Here is a 27,563-nt window from a genome sequence, read left to right on the forward strand (position 1 = left end):
CTTTACCACGGAGTGATAGCGGAGCACTATGCCTACTAAGGCACATAATGGCCCTTTAAAACTGGGCTAGCTCAAATCGCTGCAGGAGACTCCTGACTCTTTCTGAGGTATGGTCCCCCATAGTCAGCCAAACTGATGACTGGGATTACTCTGGCTACCAGACTTTTCTGACTTGGAATGTGATTCTCTACTGATAAAGGCATAATTGACAACTTCAGTAATTGTTATATACATGGCAATACTCACACATGATTTTGGTTTCCAGACTAGTAACCTTTCTCTTTATCAGATAGATGAACTCTCCGGTGGCATCAACAAATAGAAAAGAAACAGTATGATAGCCTGTTCTTTGGAAATCAGCCTCTGCTAGAGTTCCACAGTCAGTGACCTGGGAACATGATCCTACTTCAGTATGTCATTTACTTTCGAAGCTTTCTTCGTGGTTTGGGTTAGCAGTCAGTCGAGGCCATACATTTTCAAAATTTTAGCTACTTTGTGGTTGCATTTAAGAAGAAAATGAGTGACATTGAGTGAGAACTTTGAAGTGGAGAAAGCTGAGAGGTTTTCCATATTTTTTAGGATGCATCTAAGAAGTCTATTATATTCCGTACTTCATAGGTAATTACAAAATGTTTTAGAAGGAGTCAGCCCAAATATCAACAGCTGTTTCTGAATTTTTATTAGCATGAACAAACTCAATTCCTCCAGTCCTAAGCCGGCTCATGTGTCAAGGAAAACAATTTGTAATACTCAAAGCAAAGGAGGAAAAGGGAAATCCAACTTTATTATGTCAAGCGTAGCCACTTTCCCAAGTTAATGAAAGAAATTCTTCACTCTAAACACTTTGGAATCTTTGGTCTAAGTAATTTTTGCTCAATACGTGGCACAGGTCTACATGTAGGACTGTAGGTGAACAGAGAGAAAGCAAATAAATGTGACCTTTGTAAAGCTGATATTTTCTTTATGAAGCCAAAGGGAGCACAAATACACAAATATTAGCCCACTCTTATTTTTGTCCCAGAAAGCTTCTCTCTTGCTGACAGCATCTTTGTGTTCAATCATTGGCACCATTGCCGCCCATCTTGGTTCCCTGCAAGCCTTACCATCTGCCTCACTGGAAAAGTGCCCATCTCATCAGTATCCCTGTCATCCATTTGGAAATAGGTCCCTCTGCTTGGCCTTTTTCCTCTTTGCTCACTCCTGTTTATTTGGAACTAGCTCCAATATCTCAGAGCAGGTGGCTTTCCTTAGCCAGTTACCTTAGGATTAGCAATTACTGGAAGGTAAAAGGTAGGCAGCAAAGGGTGAAGCATCTGTTGCTGCCATAATCTTGGCCTTGGAGAGAGTCTAATTCATGAAGGTGATGCTCTCCCGGAGGTGTTCTTCTTTGCTTCTCACTTTCTTAAGTGCTTCAGCTCTTTTAGGTTTAACCCTCTGATCTATCTTAAGTTTAGTAAGGCCAGCTAGTGTGTGGTTGGAGAGACCCACTGCTTTTATATGCTCAACAATAAATCAGCCTCCTTTTCATCTATGCTTCAATTCTTGCCTGTTCTGCAGTCACCTAAGCCTTCCTAATTGTCCAACTCATATCTTGGAAAATCACTCAGAAAGATTCAGCTCTTGGCCTTACCCAAAGTATCCTTTTGAAGTTTCCCCCTTTCTATTTTCCACCCTATATCTGGGAGTTTTGAGGAGTTTCCAGGTAAGATACTTTCTAATTTCAAACCATACATAAAGACCCAAGTAAAGACATGTGGCCATGGAAGTGTTTCCATGTTTTGTTAACAAGCATGTATGTTAGTGAAGCAAAAGCGGAAGAGGACAAAGAAACAAAACGAACAAAATAATTCCCATTGCCAAAGTCTAATACCTAATTTCCTTTATTCTCTTCCTTGTTTAATTCTTGGATTTTCTTTTATTTTACACTATGCTTTGTCATTGTGCATTTTGTCTTTTATTTTATATCATGTTTTTGTATTATATGCCTGTTCTGCTGTAAACTGCCCCAAATCAATTTGAAAATAACTGCTGTCTTTATAAGAGACACTTCTCAGTATTTGTTAGAATTTCAATTCTAAAAAGTGATATACTCATCACTTTTTAATTGTTAAGCACTGTCTTAAGTACTTTCTGGGAAGCAGTGTGTGTAGTTGTTGACACAGGTATTCTAGATCAGACTGCTGGAGTTTACACTCAGTGGGTCTATATATAAATCTCTAGAAGATTATTTTGGACAAGGTGCTTAATACTTTTGAGCCTTAAGTTTCTCCCTTACAGTAATGTTATGGGAATTAAATTTATATATATAAACCCCTGTATATATGTCTTACTCATCTTACAGCTGTTACTGACTTTATTACCCAAACAATACCTGGTGTAAAATAAACACTCTATAAATGTTGCTCCCACTATTACTGTGTACTTCAGTTATTATAACAATCCTTAGGTAGATATAGTCCCCACTTTACAGGTGAGGTAACTTTGGGAGCCAAAGGGGGTTATTAACTCACTCAGGGTCACCTGACAGGTGCGTGTGCAGAGCCTTGGTTTGACCACATAGCCTCATGCTCATCCACTGAGTCTGCTCCTGCCACTTCATTTTGGCAGCATAGTTAAGTACGTATGCTTGGATTATTAGGAAAACCAAGCTTGCATCCATTAGTACAGGTTCATTTCCTGGTATTTCTTTTCTTCTTAAGTAGTTATACTTTCTCTTGGATAACAAACCTGTGCTGTTAGATTGCACAGAATTTCTTGGCGTTGGTCTACCATCAATCCCGCTTCTATAGGAGATAGTTTTAGGAACTAGGGGGGCCGGATTTATTCCTTAACATCAAGTGTTCTTCACAAGAGAGGAACCATCAAATGAAAATGTTCTTATGCATAGGGCATAAGGCACATGGCAGATCAAAGCTTCATGATACTGTGTTTGTGCCCCTTCCAAAGGAGCACAAGTTGTTCAGCAAATGAACCCTTGTGAAACAGAAAAAAATGGATTTCCCTCACTGAAGGGGCTTACTGGCCATTCACTGGAAATTTATCTTTATGATACATCTCTGTCTCTGGAACCTTTGGCTGTCCTGGCACCTTGTGGGAGTTTAGTGAATATCCCCTGGCTGAATAAATGAACCACTGTATTCACAGACTGAAGAATGCCAGTAGCACCAGAGAGTTTCTTACTATCAAGAAGGTATGGGGGGTGGGGGAGAAAGAATAGTTAGCTATATTATGTAATAAGTCTGGTTATATGTAATAAGTTGTTTATATGTATGATAAGTCTGAGCAACAAGTGGAGTTTGTCACTGTATCATATTCCTACATATCTGTGTCTCTTCCCCTAATATTATACTGTTCTCTCACAGCTGAAGGTGTTCCTTCAGTGCATGCACACAGAAATCCTGACTTCCTGTTCAATAATAAGTGTATTTGCCTTTTTGCTCTCAGATTCCTGCTTTCTCATTAAACAGTGAGTCAGTCAGTTTACTCAGAGATGTGACTGTGGTTGGAGGGGGCAAAACGGGTCTGGCAGACCTCTTCCCATTTTTCTAATCCCAGACCAGGAGTCTGCTTTCTAGTAGAGAAATATCTTCTCCCAAGTCGGTTATAGTTGGATGTATAAGAACTATTTTCTTTTGCTGAAATTGATTATTGCCTGTCAGAAACATATCTGTCTCTTTTTTCTGTATTAACTCATTCAGGATCTTCTAAATGCAAGAGATAGGTACTGGATGAATAAGTCTGTAATTTTTTTTTTCAGCATTCACATTACATCTAGCAGCAAAGGAAGAAGGCAGTATGAATTCTTGACAGCCCTTGATTGTATTTTAATGTAGGAACTGTTTAAATACTCTACCAGGTGGTTAGTGATAGCTAGGCAGATATTTGGTGGTTCTTATTGGGTCATTATTGTTGAGTTTTGACTAATGTAATATTTGACTTTTTCTCTTTCAGCTGTCCCATTTCCTCCAAGTCACCGGCTTACAGCAAAAGAAGTGTTTGATAATGATGGGAAGCCTCGTGTGGATATCTTAAAGGCACATCTCATGAAGGAGGGCAGGCTGGAAGAGAGTGTTGCATTGAGAATAATAACAGAGGGGGCTTCAATTCTCCGACAGGAAAAAAATTTGCTGGATATCGATGCACCAGTCACAGGTAAGTCCTGAGACCCCTTTGTATTCATGATTTATTGTTTTTAACATCATGTCAGAAGTCCTAGCTATCAATGAGTCTTCAAATACTTTATTCATCTTACTCTTTTACTGTCAAATTTTTACATTAAGAACTAAAGGTATTATACATATATAACAATATTTTCACTTTCATGTATTAAATATCCGCAAGACTGTGATGCTCTAAAAAGTGGTGTGCCTCTTGGAGATGGCAGATATTCTGAGGTAATGCTTTAATTAAGAAGTGATCTTGTTTGTCAGCAGAAACACTAACTGGCACAAAAACACAACGTATTCACTGACAAAGATTAGATGAAGTAGATTAAGTGACTGAGTAAGCAACTAAGCTGAAGCAGTGGCTCCCAAAGTGTCATCCCAGACTAGAGGCATCGGCATCCTGCTTGGAAACTTGTTACAGTGTTAAATTCTCAGGCCCCATCCCAGAACTACTGAGTCCGATTCTCTGGGGTGAGGCCCAACAATTTGTCTCAAGTCATCTAGACGGTTCCAGTGCACGTTAAAGGTTTGAGAACCACTCAGTTTTAGGAAGAAGGCCAAATTTCTCTCCTTCCTGTAGTATTTTGTTTCTGGAAAATGTGTCTTTACTCTTTGAGTGTTTTTGTTCTCTTACTTATTATGGGCAGATACATATTTTTCATAAGTATAACTTCACTAGGCAATAAAATTCAATCTTGTCAAAAAATTTTATATGGTATAGAGGGTCAAAAACTAGAGATTATTTTATCTACCCTTTGTGGAGTTTGCTAAACTTGCAAGTTTTCATTTTAGTGAAGTGAAAAACCTTTTCTTCTTAATCATTTTTCTGGCAAAGAGAAAAATTTTAGATACAAGATTATTATCTGTTCCAAAGTAAGGGACATTGAAAAACATTTCATGTATACTACTGATTGCTTCTTTCTTCTAAATCTTCATTACTTATATTTTTGGCTTTCAAATGTGTACTTGAATGTTACTGTTAAGAGAAAGATAAGCTCTTTTGCATATCAGACCAGACCTTCCTTGGTCACAATGTCCCTAATGATACTTATGCCAAAGGAATTGGCATTATTCACATTTTATTTTTGGTTGGCAATGATGCTTATCTTATCTATAATTCAGAAAATTAATGAATGTGTTTGGAGCTGGGCAGCAGGAGAAATTTGCTCCAGTGGTGTTAATTCAGTGTTGGCCAGTGGTGAATGCATCAAGCCACAGACTTCCCCTGTATGCATCATTATGAAACCCATTTTCCACGTGTTAAAATGGAGTCACACATTATTATCTCCAACTCATAAGTGCTGTGAAAACATAGGACAAAACAAATGTGAACATGCTTTACTTTCTTTTTTTAAATTTTAATTTTTTTATAAAGATATCCATTGATATACAGTCTTATGAAGGTTTCACATGAGCAACATTGTGGTTACTACATTCACCCATATTGTCAAGTCCCCCGCAACACCCCATTGCAGTCACTGTCCATCAGTAGTAAGATGCTAGAGTCACTACTGTCTTCTCTGTGCTGTACTACCTTCCTGTGACCCCCATACATTATGTGTGCTAATCATAATAACCCTTAATCCCCTTATCCCTCCCTCCCCACCCATCCTCCACAACCTCTCCCCTTTGGTAACTGCTAGTCCCTTCTTGGAGTCCATGAGTCTGCTGCTGTTTTGTTCCTTCAGTTCTGCTTTGTTGTTATACTCCACAAATGAGAGAAATCATTTGATACTTGTCTTTCTCCACCTGCCTTATTTCACTGGCATGCTTTACTTTCTTAATACTAAAACTGTTTAGTATCTAAATACTAGTTTGGAATCCAACATCAAAAACCTACTTTAAAAAATTCACTATAAATCCCACTTACAAATTAATGCTAAAATATTAGCTTTAAGTGATATCTTTATCATTAAGCTTATTTGTTTTTGTTAAGAGTGAATGGATTGATATTTTGTTATGAGTTTTTTTTTCTACCTCACATGATAATGTGTGCTTTCCAATGAAGAATTCATGATAAATTGACTAATGAGCCCAGTAGGTGGTAATAAAGGTGATAACTACAACTAAATAGAAATGTGAAATATAAATTTAGGGCTTTGTGCATTCTGGGATGCAGTCAGCTCTTCAGCTTGATAAGGCTCTGTCCTGAAAGAGCACATAGAGAAGATTCTGGAAGGGTCAGACTTACGTTGTGTTAGCCCAGAACCTTTCTGGAGTCTGTAGACTAATTGCCTGCATATACAGTACAGATCACATCTGGTTTTTTCTAGTGAGATCCATAGTGAGATCCAGCTGACAGTTTGGCAGATTTGGGGATATAGATATGAAGAGACTGGAAATCAGAACTCAAGTACGTATAACTTTCCCTGGGGGAGAAAAACTCAGTCTTTTAGATAGTGACAGAAGCAGCTATGGAGACATCACAGAGTAAGTGAGACATAACTAGTGAAATCATCACTAGTGAAATATAACCCAGCATGAAAAACCTTTCTCTAGAAGAGTGTTTATATTTCATACAGGATCCTCAGGAGCTATCAGTAGATTCCATTGTAATGATCTCTTTCCTTCTTTTCTGGCAATATAGGCACATGGAATAATAGTGACAAAGAGGATGGGGAAAAAAAGGGAATTTATTTTAACATTTGGATAAAAGATGGAAAATCAGACAGCAAAGGGGAATATATAGCTCATATTCCAACCTATGAGTTTCTGTGCAAAGTTGAAACTCAGAGGATTGCATAATACAAGCAGGGCGTGCCAATCAGAGGAAAAAACACAGTCTCTTTGTATTTCAAGATACTTCTTATTGGGAAAATTTTATATACGATTATGATCTGATATCTGATTTCATCTGGACAGCTGAACCAGCAGTGTAATATTTATTTTTAAATTTAGAATGTGTGCTATTTGGATAAGATTGAACTTTATTAGTGATACTAGGCTATGCAATAAAAGGCATAGTTTACAGTTAAAAATCTTCAGGGTAGGGTGTTTTATCATTCAGAGTTTCCCAGTCAAAACTAACTTGCCTGTACACTAGCTTGCCTGGTAAGAATGGTGGCTGTTTCAGAGGTTATAAGGGAAATGGGAACCTTAAGAAGCAGTTGCGAGAAGGGGAAAAAGGAAGAAGATGGAAATTGAAGAGAAAGGGGAGAAGAAGGAAAGTAATATTACAAATGAGGACCTGTGAAAACAGATTTAAGAGGAAAGAAGCCAGGACTTCCAGTGTTTGTGGGGGAAAGCCTGAAGCCTGATCATATGGTGGTTTTCAATTGGTGTTAGAAATTGTCTCTCACCTACAGATGTCAGATTCCTAAAAATGACAAGGTGGGTAAGGGAGAAAACTGGCCAGGAACTTCTTGTGTGGCATTCAACTTCAAGTCTAGTTATATGTAAACTTCCAAAATGAACCAAATGGCAAATATTTTAGAATTACATGCAAAGCCCCTGCCCAGTTTTCTTTCAACTCCTCCTCCTACTTTTTATTAATAAAAATGTTTCACTTTCAAATGTTTAGGGAGAAGATATGCTCACATCAACCCCATGGTTTGCCCCCATTTCAAGAAAAACCTAGAAATTAGTGCTCTGGTAATTTGAAATCTGGACATTCTTTCATTCCTTTAGCACTTCATTAATTTTAATGTGCAAAGCTGCTCAACTTTCTTCCCCCATCCAAAACTGTTTGTAAAGTGGTGAAATGTTTTGTGTTCATGTAGGATTCATTTTTTCCTTGAAATTCTGTACATTTTATTTTTGAGATGAAAGAAGAATCAGGAAGCTTCCTAGTTGTAATTTGTCCCTTTGCATGAGTGAGTCTGGAGAAGGAGATGAAACGTTGTGTCCTTTGCCTTCCTGGAGGTGTATTTAGATAAACCAGTAACCATCTGCATGAGGGTAGAGATGGGCATTAGCTCTGGTCCCCAGTCAAAACTAACTTGTCTATAAACTAACTTGCCCAATAGAATGGTGGCTGCTTCAGAGATTTAATTTGAAGAATGTGCTTCTGTTATTGGAGGCATTTTGTCAAGGAAAGTTTTTTCCCTCTCTGAGTCTTTTCTGAAAATTGAGTTGAATTTATCTTTGTTTCCTTGCAACATACAAATGGCTTATTAAAAAATGTGGCCAAAATATCAGTGTGGCAACTTGCTACAGACTGAATGTTTGTGTGCCCCTCACCCCTCTGCAACCTCCCCCTGCAAATAGTCATATGTTAAAGCCCTAATTCCCAGTGTGAAGTTATTTGGAACTGGGGCCTTTGAGAGGTAATTAGGTTTAGATGAGGCCATGAGGGTGAAGCCCTCATGTTGGGGTTAGCATCCTAATTAGAAGAGAAGAGACAGTAGCCCTCTCTCTCTCCTCCACGTTCAGATACAGCAAGAGGATGACCATCTGCAAGCCAGACATAGGGCCCTCACTAAACACTAATATGCCAACACCTCGATCTTAGGCTGCACCTTCTAGAACTGTGAGAAGTATTTGTTATTAAAGTTACCTGGCCTGCAGTATTCTGTTATAGCAGCCCAAAGTAAGACAGAACTCATTTTGGGAATTCAACTTAACAAAGATTTATTGAACATTTTCCTGGCACACAGGTGAGTAACACCTGGTCTCTGCTCTCCAGGGGCTCAGAACAGGAAAACTGAAACCCATGTATTGTGCAGAGATACATATATCAAACTTGATTAAATTACAGTTTAAGCTATAGATGTATTCAGGCAAATTAAGAAGCATCCAAATGGATATAGCTAACTTAAAGCCAAAAAGTTTTCCTGTGTCCTAAATGGCCAAGGTTTCTCTGATAGTGCCATCAATTTTTATAGTCCATCTTTGAGTGAAAGAAACTGGTAGCTGGGATCCTAAATATCTTGAACATGGATTGATAACTCTTTGAAGGTTAGGGACTGTGGATGATAAAACATGTGAGGTGCATTTGTCGACTAGGATACCCAAGGCCTAGCTGGGTGTCAGACACCTAAACAGATAATTACTATGTAATTTATTAAAGAACTGTAACAGAGGCATCTACAAACTAGTGTGGGAACTCAGAAAAAGAAATGCAGGGAAGCTAAGAAAATTTTGACAGATTACATGATATCTGAACTGGTTCATGTGAAAACACTTGGAGAGGATATTCTGGGCAGAGACAATATCATGTTAAAGGTACTGGCATTTTCTGTAAGGTGGCAAGGTGTGTTCTTGGAGGTTTGCTGTGGGAAGACAGGGTCTCAGAGGCTGTGAGGGGTGGAGGTGGTGGTAAGCCAGAGGTGCTTGAACAAGGCCAGATAATAAGTAGCACTTGAGATTCCAGTACTGCTTCATGGGCTCTGTGGATTCCGGGGGTCTTGGAGCCCAGGAGTTACATAATCAGGTTTGGGGCCAGAATCCCTTCCTGGAAGTGGTGAGTGGAGTGGAGTGGGGAGAAGCTCTTGGGAGAGGCACCTGTCATTCTCATCCAGTGGAGCTGTGATGGGGACTGACAGGGTAGGAGGATTGGAAGTCATTTTCATTATGGGACCTTTTAAAAATGATAGTTAACATTGATCTTAAACCATCTGATTGTACTTGAAAATCAGTATCTATTTAAAGACGTCTTGAATATGGCAAGATGGCTTACACAGGGATCCAGTTTACTACATTTCTTCTTGAAGTTCTCATATTTCCCTGTTTCCCTTTGTCTTACAGATAACATTTCCCTCATTTGTAAAGCAAAAGCACAGCAAGAGCTTAGGTTTTGAGCAGAGTGATTTAGACATGTTTTCTGCCATCTGGGCCGAGGGGGTGGGCCAGCATCAGCCAGGCAGACTGCTAATCTCTGCCGTTCGTCTGTGTCCTGCAGTGGGGTTTGTCCCCAGGGTAGCAAGGATTCCCTCCGTGGCTGCGCCTGCCATTTAGCATGTCAGGCAGTTGCCAGGAGAGCCTTCTGGCTGTGTTCCTGGATGTGAGAGTGGACCAGTGGCCAAGTTTAAGGTCATGGCATTCCTTCCCTTGCAGCAGCTGACGTCAGTTAGGAGAATTCCCTGCCTGTACTCGGGAGAGTTAAGCGGGGATAAGCATCCAGTGTCTGTTAAGACCTGAAAGATCAGTGTTTATTCTCCTCATACTCTCATTTTCACTGTCAGAGCAACATGGCCTTAGTTTATATGGGGATAAAATATTATTCCTGGGGCATTTTTCCCACTTGGGATTTCAGTGGCCAAATCGTTAGGGCTTGTCTTGCAGCCGGAGGCCTGTTTTGTGCCTGCCTGCCTCTGGCAGGCAGCATATTTGTGTCTCAGCCGTGCGGCAGCCTGTCATTTTGATGTCCTTATTCCCCTTCACTTAGGCCCAATTAAAACACAGACAAACAAACAAACAGAAAGGGATAGTAATGATAAAAGGTCACTGAATGAGAGGCAGAATCCTCCCTGAAGTGTTTATCTCCCTTGTTTTGCCATCTTGGCCTTAGGAAACCCATCTTACAAATGGGAAAAGGGAGTCTCAGAGAGTTTAAGTCAGTTCCTCAAACTTGAGTCTGGGTCAGAATCATCTGGAGAGCTTCATAAGACACAGACTGCTGAGTCCCACCTCCAGAGGTTTTGATTTAGTAGTTCCAGAGTTGGGCCTGAGAATTTGAACCTCTAACAGTTTCCTAAGTGATCCCTTGATCTGGGACAACACTGTGGAAACTACTGGTTTAAGTAACTGGTCTGAGGTCTCATGTCAGGTAAGCTGGAAAACCTTTCTTTGAACAGGCATCCATTTGTATAACTCATGCTTAGCAGTTGCACTCTGTTACATACAGTATTCTACCTCTGTACTAAAGTTTAAAAAATCACTCATTTTCAAAAAAAAAAAAACCATCCATTTTCAGTTTACTGGACCAGAATTTGTTCTTGCTTATTGCTGAAGAAAACATACTAAGAACGTTGTTAAAGCTTCTCAAAAAAGAAGGAATAAATTCTTTTGACTGTTGATCATGTTACTACATTTTAAATAAAAATGTATTGCTATAATATAAAGATGCAAAACAGAAAAATACTGCTGAGCATATTTGGGCAGAAAGTTTATATAGTTTTTCCCAGTGAAATACCTTTCTAGTGCTTTTTTAAAAATAAGCTTTCTGAGTTGACTGTGGAAAGCTGCTGCTGAGATGGTTTACAAAGGAAAAAAAAGGAAGACTGGGATTGAAAGCATCTTTAAATGAAGTGTTTGGAAATGAGTATAGTATTGTATTAAGAGTAACTGAGCTGTAGAACTCAGTACTTGTATGTAATATGCAAGTTAGTAATAATGTGTTAACATCACTGAACATGTAACACCATCCAGAGGAAACATTTGATGGTCATTATAATTACATTGTAATCATGTGAACAGATATTTTGCCTTAAGACACAGTGTACTTGTCTTTTTCAATTTACCATGAATCAGTACTTTCACAAATAATGCACTGTTCCAGCTCCATTGGTAAGGGACAATGCTGTAGTTATTTTCATAGGAAGATAAAAATCCCCAACACTATTATCCTTAAAATCTAAAAGTTATCACTTGCAGAAATAGTATTCCCAATGTTTTGGAGAAGAATGAAATATAATCAGTACTACCATGGCTTTAAGAGAAGTAATGTTTCAAATAATACTGAAATGTTTCCAGATAAGGAAAGAATATTCTTCTTAGGTAACTTAAAGGGGAAATGTATTTTCACATCTTTTGTCTACTCAGATTATATCCATGTTTCCGAACTTATTTTATGTTCCTTTTTCTCCTTGAAGTGTACCTAATAATTTCAAACTCCATTTTATTCTCTTGTGAGTTGGTAATATTAGTTTATGGCTTTAGTGGACATTCTCAAATACTGGTCACAGACTGGTACTGGTTTGTGACAAAGGTTTTGCTGGTCCAGAGTGAAATTATCTTCTTCATTTTAAGAGAGAAAGCTTTCTTTTTATATAGGAAACTATGATGACAATAGATGATATTTTTATAGCTTTTTGGGGGACAAATTAATAAATTATTTTTATTGTAAGGCTAACATTTTTTAAGTTCTTGTGTTTGCCAGTCGCTATTATAAACACTGCACTTTTTAATTTTTGGTTTTCATACAACCCTCTGAAGGAAGTACTGTTATCAGCTCTATTTTACAAATGAAGAAACTGAAACTCTGTGAAATTGAGTATTGTATGTAAGTTTACCCTAAGCTAAGAAGTGCCAGAACTAGGATTGAAGCCCAGACGGTACAACCATGTCTAGTCCCATTATATTTGGGGGTAGAAGTTGATTTCAGAGGTCCATTAAATCATTAAATCTGGGAGTAATCATATAGTGTGGCATTTAACAATATTGTACTGATTATCTTTTATTGTTTTGTGCTACTATCTTATCAATTACTAACATTCTGAAGACCTGGATCTTGTGGTGTTGTACGTGTTCCTCTATTTCAAGATAATTTTAGTATAAATGCACTGCTGATTTGCAAATAGCAAATTATGAAAATAAGGTAGTGGAAGTATATAGAAACCTCTGAAACAGTATCAATTTACATATGTGTGTGGAAACATCTGTTTCTGCCTATGTGTCCATGTAATCATTTGAACAACAGTTATCTTTTTATTCTGTTCTTTTTTCCTGAATATCTATTTGTTGATCTCTGTCTTATGTGGAAGATTTGGAAACATGAGTTACTGGATAAATAAAATAAAATGTATGAATTTGTCTGAAGTAATTTCTTAAGAATTCATGGTTTTATTAGTGGATTAGTAAGAGAAAAATAAAATTAAATCTTGAAGCAGCTTTTTAGTACTATGTAAAATGATGTTCTTGGTTTATAAGTGTATTATTTAAAATATTAATAAAATGCTTTTATGCACACATTCTTGCTAATATGAAAATACACTCCCTGAGAGAAGGCCTTTAGGCAGCTCCATCTTGGCTTTGCTTTTGTGTTGGGGTTGGTAGCTTGTTGTTCCCCTACCATTTTGTCCAGCCCTCCACCAGTCAGTGAGTCTGCACTAACCTGAAAACTGTGGAAGGGTTTGAGTCTAAGTCAATCTGTTGAGGAGGGGGAAAAAAAACTTAAAAATGGCCGATGGATGTTCTTTTCCTAATATTAAACCCTAAAAGGTCTATGTAAGATACTGTATGTATACATAAACCATGATTCAGAAATCAATCACACACTGGTAACAAATCTCCTTGAAATGGATTTTATCATATGAAAACATTTCTAGTAAATTGTGTTTTGTAAAAATAGGATTTTCCTGATTCTATGACAATAAAAAACCCAACAAACCAATTCCACATCCAGGGGATAACCAAGTGTCTTTCAGAGATTTTTATGAAACAGCATTGTATTATAATATTCTGAACAAAATGTCATGTTATTCAGAATTATGCCTATTAATGTATGGTTACTTTTTAACTCTAGTTCATTGTATAAAATGCTTCTGTGTAATTGATTACTGTCCATATTTGGCATTGTGACCCATGTATCAGCCAGTTTAGACATAGCAACATTGTTTCATTTTGTTCCTTAAGATATTTAAAGTTTGGACACTGAGGCTTTGGAACTTCAACTTCATGAGAGTCATATATGTAGGTGGAAGGACACTTGACCTGTTTAATTCTTTCTATACAGTTTTCTTCTTATTTTGTCTTAATGTTCTCTGAACTTTCTTCATGTTTACAACAAACAAAGCCCTATGAAAGTAAAATTAGGATTAGTGGGAAGAAAAATTGTAGGAAGAAATGAAGGAAATTTATATTCCCAACCAAACTTTCTTTTCCTCTGACAGTTCCATTGTAATTATCTTTTTTTAAAAATAAAAGTTGATGTCGAAGTCACTATTTTTTTATGTGGACTTTCTTTTCAGATTCTTATAATTTTTTAAAATATCCAAGACAGTTTAAACTCAACTTAGGATTCTTTGGATTTTATGATTAGTGTCAGACATTTTAATATCGAGAATCTATTGGGAAGGCATGAATTTGATTCCATTTTGGTGGCGCAGTTATTAACTCACACAACCTCTGAACGTGCTGACACAAGATGCCATCTGGTGGTGTGCATCGATACATCTAGTACTTTCGCCATCAGCGTCTTACATCCTTTATTGCTTATGAAGGAGAATATTTTTGAGCCGACTTGCCAAGACATTTGTTTCCATTTCAAACAAAGGATACTTTGCACCTTACTTTCTGTCTTCTCAAAGTAATACGCTTGTTTGCTTTGGTCTTTATTAGCATAATCTGATTCTGTCTTAAAAAAAACGTTCACTTTGAAAATCAGGCTCCAATTTTAAGGACTCAATTTAGTTCACAAAAATTTGTAGATATTCGGCATTCCCCTTAAAATCCTAATTGCATGTGTTTTTCATGTAGTTTTTCAATGGTGAGATTTGATTGGTCATTTTGATATCATGTGATGAATAGATTATCAGATAATCATGAAACAAATTATTCATTTGAAATTCTCTTCCTCATGTTTTAAACATGAAAAGCCAACTCCTTAAAAGGTAGACCTTAGCTTAATCTTAATACTGCTTTCTTTGCCTTCTTTAAGAGATAAGCTGGTAATACTTATGAAATATATATCAAAGCTGGGTGAAAATTAGAAAGTTAATTGTCTGCATTATTGACATAAAACATCCATTCCACTTGAGAATACGAACTGACGGAATGTTAAAAATACATGAGATTTTTTTTTAGGCCCTTCCAAAATTTTCTGTGACTGGTTCAGCTTATTTTATTAAGGGCAAGGTGGCAGCAAGCCAATTTATAGACTCTTTTCTCACTGTTGTCTGCTTAGCATTCTCAAATTATGGTCATACTTCTGGTCCAGCTAGTTTATCTAAAAAAAGAAAAAGAAAAAAATGGAGTGAGAAGTGAGAAAAAACTGATATTTAATCTCTGCCTGCAGGTCATCTGAGATCCATCTCCTAATGACAACGCTGATGCTTAATGACAGTATGACAATACCTTTTTGTTCCCCTGTGTACTGTGGTATCAGTATTAAAAATCATGGATCTCTAGATTAGCATTCCGGAGCTGCAGTTTCCTAGCTATGTACAACTGGGCAAATTATTTCACCTCTATAAACCTCTGCTTCCTCATCTTTGAAGAGATGAGGTGTTAGACTTAACGCCTGTCACTCATATAAAGAGAAATACTGCAACTCTAGCTCTTAGACAGATAGATATTGCCAATAAACAGTAGCTGCTTGGTTATCATTGCTATTACATTTTTGTCATGACTGTTGTTGTTATGTAGCTAATATTCCAACTATCAGTTCTATTCCATTATTTGGTGATTAATAGAGAGCTTTTAGCTATATTAATTTGGATAATATAGCAGACATCGCATTTCTCTTTTTATAGATGTAAATAAATGCTAAGAGGGCTGTGGAATGAAAGAGGGAGCAGATAGGTCCTGATGCCTACAGTTCTTTATTTCTCATCCTTTCTAAATTGTAAATGAGTTTTAACATTAATTAAAGAAAAATAAATTTTGTTTTTGTGGACATTTTTCATGCTGTCAGTACATCAATTAGAAAGAGGAAGATGAAAAAATTTTAAAAACCTGAAACATGAGCTATTAATATTGAATTCTTTTAAAGATTAAGAATAAGATTCTTTTTAAATTAGAAGTAATTAACCAAATATGCGAGGGTGGACCTTACCCAAGCATCCCACATCAAGTAATAATTCTTCATGTTTGATGGCTGAGTCATTCTAATGCAAATACATTTTCATTTTAAATTTGAGTGATTGACTTTAAATAATAGTTCATGAAACTACCAACGTTATCAAGATTTTACATTTCCCACATAATATGCAACTGTAGATTGCTCTTCGATGTTTAAATCAGAAAAACATGACAGGGATATCCAGTGATTTTTTATTTTTTCTTCTCCCATTGGCCACCCTAGGGCTGAAAGTCTTTAATAACTGGAATTTGCCCTATGTGTAAGACAAACACATTGACACATTAAGATGATTTAAATATTTTTCAAGTTTTCATTTATTGGGCATTTACCCTGAAAAAGGCACTGTGTTAAGCACACACATGCAATGGTATCCAATCACTCTTAGCATCAGGTTGCAAATCCTATGATGGTTTAGAAAGTCTTGCATGTTCCAGTCCCTATATAAGTTTCTAGTCTCATCCAGTACTTGTTTCCCTGATTCTCTCTTTATTTTCAGAGATCTGTCTAACTGGCATTCTTTCAGTTCCTCAGATGTACCACCTTCCCTTTCAGTAAGAGACTTGCCACATGCCATCCTTCTTTCTGGAATGTCCCTCTTCCCCCTACACACACCTAATATGTTAAATAGTCAGATTTCAGCTTAAATGTCATTTCATTAGTTCTTTAGGGAAGCCTTCCCTGACCTCCCAATATAGTACCATGTACCTTTTCTTAGAAAATATCACAGTAGTGATATTGTTATTTGTGTGATCATTGTGTTGGAGTGTTTCTTACTCACTAGACTAACTGTTTAATGAGGCAGACCCTTTGTCTGCTTTGCGTGCCGTTTGTCCTCATGATGTAGCATAGGGACTTCTACTGATGGAAATTTTATCTATTAATATTTGTCAAGTGAAATAATGCATGCATTATTTCAGTTTATAATATCCTCAGTTATTAATATTCCTATGGCCACATATACGATGTGTCAAAGAGAATTGGAGTAAGGTTCCAGTGAAAGTGGTAAAAACAGTTTTTATTCCTAAACTATTGCAATAGGGAAAAAAGACTAGTAGAGAAATGAGCCCAATTCAGAATACAGCAAAGACAAGTGGACGTTTATAGCCAAAGAGCAGGGCATGGGGGTCAGTGGGTGAAAAATTATCAAGGGGAGAAGGTAAAGGTAGGGGAATTCTTGCTGAAGGCAGGACAGGGTGATCAGATATCAAAGCTGAAGGGATTCTTCCTACAACTGGACTGGGTAGGCTGAAGACAGGGCCGAAAAGATGGGGCCTGGACAAAAACAGTGCTCAGAGGAGCCCGTCTGAAGCTTGGTCAAGGAGAGGGTCTTTGTGAGTCTCTTCACTGGTTCAAGGAAAGAAGCAGCACTTTTTTTCTCTGCACTGAACACTGCAGTCCGTTTGTCAGCTGGTCACCTTTTGTTCCTGAGGGACCAGCTGAACCACCTGTTGAGATTTGGACAGTTGCCAATTACTGTACTGTGCAACCCAAAGAAATTTAATAGAAGTATACGTATGAATGCAGACAGAGATCAGAAGCTGAGCCGATCTATACGCCCAACTTCATAGGCCTTCGGGGATCCACCTGGAGGGGTCTCAGAACCTGTCATCTTTCCTCCGCGGGTCAGGTCAGTACCATGGAAACAATGCAAGGGATTGCTCCAGTCACATCTTGAACCTTCCTGGGTATGACAGAGACATCGCTGAGGTCACTGGAGCAAAGGTGGAGCAGTTGTTCCGTGTCCAGGGTGCTACGCTTATGGACAGTGCACCATGTTTCTCATGACTGGCAAGTCATAGGATCGAGGCCAGTGGTGATGTTGTCTGGGGACAAGGCGAATTGGCTTAGTGATGAATAGATGACTCTGTTGTTGAGTCAACCAGGTAATAGGTTCTTTGGGATGGCATCCAAAAGGTGGCAAATCCTACCCTGAAAGTAGTGAGGTTGTAGATGGAAGTTAGGTCCAATTCTATAGCTGTTTTTCTAAATCATCCCCCACCCCCACCCCCACCCGCAACCAGGCACTTAGATCACCTCCAAGGAACCTGTGATGTCCTGGATACTCTTCTACAGTGAAAGTTTCTATCTACAGTGAGAGTGAGGTGAACTGGAGGGAGTAGGTGGTTGTTTTAGAAATAGTTCAAGAAAGGAAGAAATTGCAGATGATCAAGTGTGATGAAGGGACTACTTACTTAGTAAAATGGGAGAGTTAGCAAGATCCAGTCCAGTTGGCTGGTGCCAGCCAGTAGACTTGGGCTCAACAGACAAAGTGAAAATCATCAGGACCCACCCAGGGGTCATAGATGGAGTTACCTGTTGGCTGAGGGTGCTGAAAGGATGTGAATTCTGGGGTAGGGATAGGGTTTTTCAGAGGTAGTTCATGTGTAGTTGGATTTGAGGAATTAGGCTGGGAAGGCTAATGGGGGCCTTTCCATTGGTATGAGGTGTGTCTGGGGGACCCTTAGTGGCTCAGGGGCTTTATGTTGAACTTGGTGATGGCTTGGTAAGGTGATGACAAATGCTCATTTAAAGAAAGGGTCTGGTGGTGAAGTGATAATGGCAACAGACCTGACTCTTAACAAGGATAGACTGGAAGATGTCAGGGTTGGCTCTTGGTGGGTGATTGTCCAGTTTCGAATGATGGAGGGAAAAAGAGGAAGGGTTATAGCAAAATAAGCATGCTGATTGACAAAGGAATCTCGGAAATGTCCGACGTGCCCATGGGAAAGGGAGCATAGTACCAACAGCTGTCCAGTAGGGGTCATTAGGAGACAGTGTGACTCTATTTGTCAGATAGAAATAATTATTTTAAGGGTCAGTAATGATCAAGAGTTTGAATAAATTTTTAAAATGTAAAGATAAGGCTTCCTTGTGAACAATTTGGATCTTCTGTTTAAGTAAGGCTTAATGCTAAAGCTGTTAGGTGTTTATGATGCTCCTGACAAATACTAATATTGAAATATTTGTGTAGAAAGTAAAACTGAAACGGTGCATGGATGTGTTCAGTCTTGTATTCCAGATTTTTGCAAGTAGATCTGCATTGTGTATGAAACAGGACTGTTTCAGGATAAGGTTCTGCCACCTCGTGAAAAGATCATTGGCTCTAGAATCAAATGGATATAGGTTTTAATCCTGCTGCTAAGTCACCTAACACATCCCTCTCCCTTTACTCATCTGTGCAAAGGGTTGACATAATTTTCTACCTTATACTGTAGACTTGGGTCAATGTTTGAAAAGTTCCTCATATAATACATTACATACAGTAGGAAGTCAGTGAACAAATGTTATCATTGATTACCATTAACGTTGATGCATACCTTCAAACCTTCTGTACTTAAGATATGCTTATATTCAGGAAGAAAAGAAAAGTGGTATTTCTCCGTATGTCCCTTATGTCTCCTGTGTCCTTACTGGACAACGATCATTGTGGTTATAGGGATTGTGTTATTTTGTCTGCTGAATTTCATGATCATTTTTGACAAAAAAGAAACATCACATATTTGTGGATTGATTCAGCACTTTTGGTGAAAATCAGAAATCATTAAATTCAATTTATGATCGAAAATTCAAAAGTTCAACTCAGAGAATTTGTGTAAACTCTTCCCTCGTCTTGTGTAATGTGCTTTCTTGTCACCTGAATTCCACTTTTCATCTGACTCACATATGAGTTACTTGACATTTGTTTGGGTTCCAAGTAGAAATATAGTTGTTTTGTTTAGGATCTTCTTGTCATTAAGACACTGAAAGAATACTTTTTTCTGAGCCTAACAGGAAAACGAAGATAAAAATAAAGATATCGGCAAAAACTATTGTCTGAAAGCACTGAGAAAGAGGACAGGACTGTCACTTAGGAATGCCAGTTCTCACAACAATTTCTTCCTGCAATTCATGAGATTATTCTAAGGTGATCTCAAAGCCCTTTTCAATTTTGATTCTATGAATGTATTTATTACTCAAAGTACATATTACATGACTTCAAAGCCAATATCCTGATTAGATACTTCATTAACTTATCAGGGTTTCCTCCTGCCACCCTTGAAAAACATTGCTGTGTCAGAGTAACAGATAACCCCCTTTTGTTATTGTGTGATTTCACTTCCCACCATATAATGGTTTCCTGAACATTTCAGAACCACTAGTTTTATTTTTGTGAGTTCTTCAATATCCAGAATGACTTCTGTCATTACCAAAATAATCTATATTATTGTAGCTGAAGCTTCCCCACCCTTCCCCACATGTGTTTCTTCTGTCTTTAAGATATAGAAGAGCTAGTGCAACAAAATATTTTTTCTTCATTAAGTATATGATCTTTGCCCTCTTCTAATATGACTAATAAGTGAATTGGCTGCTTTTTAGTTTGAATAATTTTATTGTGGCTACAGAAAAAAAAGAATGGGGAAAAGAGAATGGATTTGTGAATTTAAGTAAAATATTTGATATATCACTATGCATAATAAGAAATATATCTTTGTTCCTTGCCCCTTGTTTCTGACGCAGAGGTCTGAAACCCATAGCACTTCCTGATTGATACAGGTGATAAGGGCATTTTACACAACCCACTAAAAATCCCTTGGAATTTCCTAAGTGATAGGAGCATCTTTTGTTCTAAGGTGGCGATTCCTGGTGGACTCCTGGGTGGCTTCAGGATGGGGGGCTGGTCACCAGCAAGACCAAGACATGATCAGAAGCTTGGGACTTTCAGGCTCACCCCTCAATCCTCTAGAGAGGAGAGAGGAGCTAGGGAGGGAGTTAATCATTTTTCCTGTCCATGTGATGAAGCCACCATAAAAATTCCTTAACTGTGGGGTTTGGAGAGCTTCTGAATTGGTAACCATATCTACATGCCGGGGGTGGCACACCCTGACTCCCCAGGGACAGAAGCTGCTGCTCTCAGGATCCTTCCAGAACTCACTGCAGGTACTTCATATTGCTGTTCTTGTGTATCCTTATAACATGCGTTAAAATAAACCAGTAAATATAAGTAAATGTTTCCCTGAGTTTGTGAGCCATTCCAGCAAATTATTGAACCTGGGTGGGGCAAGTTACAGGAACTCCAGACTTTATAACAAACTTGACAAAAATGTGGGTACCTAAGGACCCATTACTTGCAACTGGCATCTGAAGTACTTTGCTTAACTCCAGGTAGTTAGTATCAGAATTGATCAAATTACAGGGCTTTTAGTTGATGTCTGGAAGGGTGAAAATTTGTTGGTGTGAGAAAAAAAACCCTATCTATGCATGTGGTATCAGAAGTGATGTAAGTAGAGAAACAGCTTTCCTTACGTTTTTTTTCTTTTTCTTTTTGGTTGGGAGGATTTTATCATAGTATATTAATAATAGAAAAGTTTATTGGTCACTTCCATTATTTCCTTAGGGGTTAATGATTTGCTCAAATATCTGATATCATGTCAACCTCTATTTTTAAATTCTTGACTTTTAAAACATATTAGAATTTTTTTAATTTTATTTTCCTGCTATGAATGATCATCTTGATTTTACTTTTGGAAGAGTTAGAGAAAGCTCTAGCCACCAGCCTCACAGATCAGAGAACTGAGGAGCAGGGCCTTGGTCTGGTGTGGCGAAGCCTAGCATAGCTGTTCCTGCTGGGTTGGGCCCATAACCCTGGGTCCCTCACAAGGCCCTACTGCCATCTTCTGCCACCTCCTCCTGAGGAACAACAGAGAACATACATGATTTTGCCTTTGCAGCCTGTCACTGTTAACCTTTGCAGTTTAATTTCCAATGCCTATAGTAGATTTTAATGTGTATTTACATACATTAGTGCATTTAACAGTTACCCTTTAGCAGTAGATTTGAGTTTTTCTACTCCTACCTAGCCTGTAGACCACATATTAACTTACTTTTCCACACTTACCTTTAAATAGAGTAACCCTTCAATGTCCTTTCATTTTGTTCTTGACCTGGAGCTTTCTTCTGCTTCTGTGGCATTGTTTGGCAGCCAGGTAGAGGTGATGATGTGCAGGGCATGATGTTTGCCCATTCGTGACTACCCCTATTTAGCTGCTGAGGAAGTTTTCCTCATCTTTCCCTATAATTACCTCTAAATGTCTTTAGACTTGAGAAAGTTGGGTTTTGTGGAGAGCACATAATGCTAGTGGGAGTATACCACAGATCTCCATTCTCCATTTCCTGTGGAAAATGGAATAAAATAGAATGTTTTTAGTTTCCCAAGCTTGGGCGTCTGTGTGGAAGAATCAACCTTATTCATTATATTTGGGTTTAGAGAGCAAACGACATTCTGCCCCGCTCCCTCCTGAGGATTTTTCCTGGCCATCCCTTGAAAAAAGAAGGTGTTTCATGCACCGAAGACCATTACCTCCCAGTTTCTTCTTTCTACCGAGCATTTAGGGCAGATTCAGGTATACATGTCTCAGTTTGGTGTGCACCTGCAGAATTATTAAAAAAACCCAAGTGTGTATATCATAGCTTTAATTCCCTTTGGTCTCCTTAGATTCTCCATTAGCAAACACTCAGAATCATCAAAAGTCATAAATCTGGAAGAAACCTTAAGAATTAAAACATCTCAAGTAGTATAGTGGAAAGAATGTTGGGCTTGGCTCTAATCTGCTGGAGTAATCCTGGAGCAAATCACTTCAAGCGTTGTGCATCAGTTTTCTAAAAGATAAGATGAGCTAGATAGTGAGGGGCAGAAATTAACCAGCCACCACTTTCCTGTGGTTCCATTCATTAAAATAGGTCGTTCTGTTTCCCAGGAGTCTGCCGCAGACCAGTGGCTAAATCCCAATCTGAGCCGTCACCCTGTGTGCTTCTCTTCAGTTCTCAGAAGGAAGGCTGTGTCTTCTGTAGGTCCCGGCTGATTTCTGTTGCTTCACAAGCAAGGATCATATCCTTCTAGCTTCTCCTTCTAGGAATTCTTTATTTCCTTGCTTTAGTCTGTGATTTCATCTCTGCTTTTAGGACCGTCCCATTTCCTTTTCTTCTGTCACAATAGGTTTCTTAGATCTTTTGCATGTCTCCCGGTATTTTCAGGTCTTCAAATCTTCCCCTTGCTGGCCACTCCCATTTCACAAAGCACACCCCTTCACAGTCCAGTGGTGCCAAATTCAAATCCAGCCCTGTACTCTTCAGCTTTGCGACTGTTCAAGCTGCTTACACTCTCTGTGCTTCAGAGCCTCTGTCACAGGATTGTTGTGTGGATGAAGTGCAGTAGCCTCGGGAGAGCTCTTGAAGCATTGTCTGGTGCCAGTCAGTGCTGTGTGATTGTGGGTCTTGGAATATTACCTCAGGTGTTGCTCTGTCACGCTACCTCGTATTTTTGGCCAGCTGAGGATCTGATCTTCCCTAGACTCAGACTGCAGGCCCATTTATGTTATCTTAGATCAGGAAGTATATGTAAGCTGGCGCCCACAGGCTTCCTTTAGGTTTCCTTTAAATACTTCAATTTATGTCTAATCCCATTTTTAGGTTTGAGCACACACCCACTGTATTCCCCCAGAATTAAAAATTACTATCACAATACTTAATGGCTTTTACACAATGTTGGGAGGAAATGTTGTACTTAATTAAAGAAAATGTTTTAGAAAAGATTTAAGCTAGATTACAAGACTATATAAATATGAAAGTGTTAATTGTTTCTTTTTTAAAAAATAAAAACCAATTTAAGACTTTATGCTTTGGTGACTTATTCCCCAATCCCAATACATTTTATGGTATCTTACAGAAAAAGTTAATCCACCAAATAGTTTGGTTGTTTTGTTTCCTTGAAAAGAAATCTTTTAGGTTCATGTTTTAAAAGAGCTAATATTAAATAAGTAATATTGAAGAAGTTGATCTTATTGATCAAGACAAAAGCATTTAATAGACCCATAGAGTGTCAAAAGAGTTTAAAACCTTAGAGATAATGGAATCCAGTTATTCCCAAACTATTTGTTAATAATGTAAGTCTAATGAAGTATTATGCAAAACCCCACATATAAAACAGAGAGGTTTTATGTAAACCAAAGATCATACAGAAACAGAGTTGGGAAATATCAGCTTAACTAAATCTCTCCTTTTAGTTGTAAAGAAACTGAGTCCCAGAGGGGTTTGTTTCATTGTAAGGACATTGAGCTAGTTAATAGCTAAACCAGGAGTAGCAATCAGCTGCCTTAATTCCTATGTAAGCTTGATACCCATATTTCATTCCACTTTTGCTCTGTGCAATTATTGTTATAGTTATCTATAAATTATTTAGAATATCATGTGTTAACAGCTGGGACTTAACGGTTAGATTGATCGAGGTTCAAATTCTGGATCTGTCACTTAAACAACATGAAGTCTCTTTTCTTATGGATAAGCTACCTTATTTGCCCTATTTTATGGATAAGATTTTGTTATCTTTGAAGTAGGAATATTAATAGCATATACCTCAATGGGTTTTTGTATGCTTTCACATTGATAAATGTTATTTATTGTTAGCATTGGTATGGTCATTCTTAATATTATTATATTGAGTTAGCTAATTAGTAAGTCAGGAATTATTTTGATTAAAAAATTAAAATTAAGCCTAATTAAATTAAATTAAATTGGATGAAAGACCTCTTTGCTGAACTGTTATTTAAAACTTATGCTCACAGAAGGTTACCATCTTTGTATTTATATCTGTATCTGTCTCTTCTTCTGTATACAGCCTGACATCACCACCTTTCCTGGTGCATAAAAATAAATGTGTGGCATAAATATAGCAATCCTGATTTTTTAGTTGTTAACAAAAATATAGATTACTAACACTGGATATAACTGGAAACCACCAAGTATTTCATTTTACTGTTGCAAAAAACAGGCCCACCAAAGTTTGGATTTTTTTTACTTAGCACACCAGATTTGCAGAATCTTGTGCTCCAAGCACTGCCTTCTCCCTCCTACCACAGGCTAAATAAACACTCTGCTCACTACACATCCATGTATGACTCACAGAAGTATAGTTGGGCCTACTGGACCTTTTCACTACCCCTTACTGCCACTTCAAAAATAGATAAATAAATAACCAACCAAACAGAAGCCCTGTTCCATTAACCTGTAAAAGCCATTGTCAGTGCTCAGAATCCATCTTCAACATCTCAGCCATGCCGTGGCACTGGCCTGGTGGATCTGCTTCTACACTAAGGGGTGAAGATGGTGGCAGATAGAGTGTGAAGAAGGAAGTGAGTGTATGGAACTTAGTGTATGTATATATGGATTATCACAAACTGGGGGAGGAAGCTGGTTTTAAATGTCCAGGTCACTATGCCTCAGCGCAAAGAAATCTAATGTGTAGCTGTGTATTAAATCGGTTTTATTAGTCTGAATGGTGATAATAAAGAAATGCTGCGATTTTGTAAACCTTTTTTATAAGATCATTATAAAATGTATTAAAGTAATGCCATGGATTTTTAGAAAGAAGGGGACCTTAGAGACTTATGTTTAATATGTCTTATGGGAATGAGAAAGCAAATGAACTCATGGTGTAAGTTGGAGTCTGTCCTGATTTAAAGATTAAATCTTCTCCCCCTCTTCTTGCATTTGTGAATTAGGTAATTTCATGGAAATAGGTCTAAAACCTCCTAAGGCTTAGTGTCAAAGGGGCCACATGGCTAGAAGGAATCTGAAATGGGGATGGGAACAGAGCATCCCTTTCATGCTCTTAAAGGGAAGGAGAAGTGGGAATAGCATTTTGAGGACATTTAGTCACAAGAGAACTGTGACTAACGGTGTGTCTTAGTTTCAGTGCTGGGCACTTTTATACATGTTTTCATATTTAAGCCTTTTACAGTACTGTGATTCAGTAATAAATTTAATGCACATTATGTGCCAGGCACAATTCTAAGTGTTTGAAATAACAATGAATAAAAGGCAAGATTAGTATATTCCTCTTTACAAATAAGACGGCTGAAGCTCAAAGGTGTTAAGCAGCTTGCCTAAAACCACAGACAGAAATGCTAGAAATAGGGTTTGAACACAAGCCTCCAATTCCACAGCCCAGATTTGGGGAAAAGAGCATGAATTTTCTAAGCACTCTTCTTTTGAGTGTTTTTGCTACAAAATTCACCTGCCACCTATCTACTGAGCTCACTGTGAGAATCAGGTGGCACTTTGCTTGTGGTGGGTTTTAGTTTCGCTCTGTCTCCCTCTCCTCTGTATTGATACTTTGATAGAGCATTAACGGTCTGGGTTAACCTGATTTCTGCAGTACATAATGCACATCTGCATTCTACAAACTGCCATTCACCCATTCAATCCTTCAGTCAACAAATTAGTGTTTCCATGCATTAGGCACCGTGCTAACTATGGGGGTGCCTGGTAAATGAGAGGCATGTTTATTTTCATGTGATCCTTATACCCTAGCAGAGATGGATATTACATAAATTACATGATTGTTTCTATTTGTGGTAACTATTACAGAGGTAAAATAGAGACATGTATCTTATTAAGTCTGTACCTATTTACCAGATAAATCAGTAAATTAATGAATGATTAGAATCAACTCCTCTACAAAGTGGTGACTGAGCACAGGGACTCAAATATCATCATTCCAGAGTTGAGAAAGCAGCTCTGCTGCCTCCTGTGCTGGGGGATGCAACGCAATTTCCTCAGCCTCCCCAAATTCCAGTTTCCTGCAGAATACAGAGACCAGTGGCTGTTGTCAGGGCTGAAGGAGAAAATGTCAGGAAACAGTTTAGAAGATTCCAAGACATATAATAAGTGCAGGGAAGATGTAGTTATTATCATTGTTGCTACTATTATCATATTTTAGAACTTTTCAGAAAGTTTTCTTTTGCCCATAGTGTTCACCTGTACTGTTAACCTTCTAAGAATTTGTTAAAAGGATTGCTCTTCAACTGGAGTGTGCATCAGAACCAACTCTAGGGCTTTAAAGAATACACATATCCAGGCTCTCTTGTAGATGATACTTATTTAGTAAGTCTGGATTCAGCTTTACATTTCGGAAGCTTCACGGATGACTCGATTCACACCCCAGGGTAAAAACTGATGATTTTTAAATGACACAGAAAGGAGATTACATACATGGTGGAACACAGATGTCAACTGCTGACAGCCACCCAAGGTCTTTGCTCCATGTCCCTGCCCTCCTGTGAGTGTTGATAGTTGCTTGAAAAAAATGGGACCAGCAAGCAAAGCCAAATAAATATTTAAAAATTCCTGTGGGCTCTAGATAACTCTTTTTCCAAATGAGATTTAAGTTTTAATTCTTACTCAAAATACCCAAATGGTTTTCTAATTGCCCAAGTAAGTTTGACTAACCTAGAATGTGAGCTAAAGGACACGGATTTTTGTCATGTATGGAGATTTTCTAATGAGGGTAGATGAAACATACACTGATTATTCAATTATTTTTCTGAGTAGAATCCTTATAAAGATAAATCTAAAAAAGGACCAGAGACAGAGAACAGTAGCTCAGTGTGGGCTGATTCAAGCCTGCTGGACTGTTTGGCAACCATAAAAGTCTCATTTTTTTTTTTTTTAATCATCTCTTACCTCCCACCCCAATGGTCCTCTTTCTCAGGTTTTAGCTCCTTTCAAGTTAGCTGAACTCTATTCAGTTACTTAAACTAACATGTAAAGTGTTTATTGCTTTTGTTTTTAAATACTGGCTGATGCTTTGTGTTCGTGATTACTATGGCTTGAGAACTGTCAGAAAGGATGGTAGCCCTGAGGGTCAGAAATATTAAAGCCAAACATCTCAGGTGGTTTGCAGT

The 27,563-nt window shown here is 38.0% G+C and overlaps 1 protein-coding gene across 2 annotated transcripts in view; it reads left to right on the forward strand.

Annotated features, from left to right (window-relative positions):
• The window catches only part of PPP3CA (protein phosphatase 3 catalytic subunit alpha), a 313,266-nt gene that overhangs the window by 142,874 nt on the left and 142,829 nt on the right, over positions 1-27,563 (forward strand). For both annotated transcript variants that reach the window (XM_037020090.2, XM_037020092.2), the window contains exon 2: positions 3,952-4,152. In XM_037020090.2, the coding sequence (XP_036875985.2) occupies positions 3,952-4,152 (201 nt within the window). The remainder of the gene's footprint in view (positions 1-3,951; positions 4,153-27,563) is intronic.

This window comes from Manis javanica, chromosome 5 (genome assembly GCF_040802235.1).
Source record: "Manis javanica isolate MJ-LG chromosome 5, MJ_LKY, whole genome shotgun sequence".
Taxonomy (NCBI): Eukaryota; Metazoa; Chordata; class Mammalia; order Pholidota; family Manidae; genus Manis; species Manis javanica.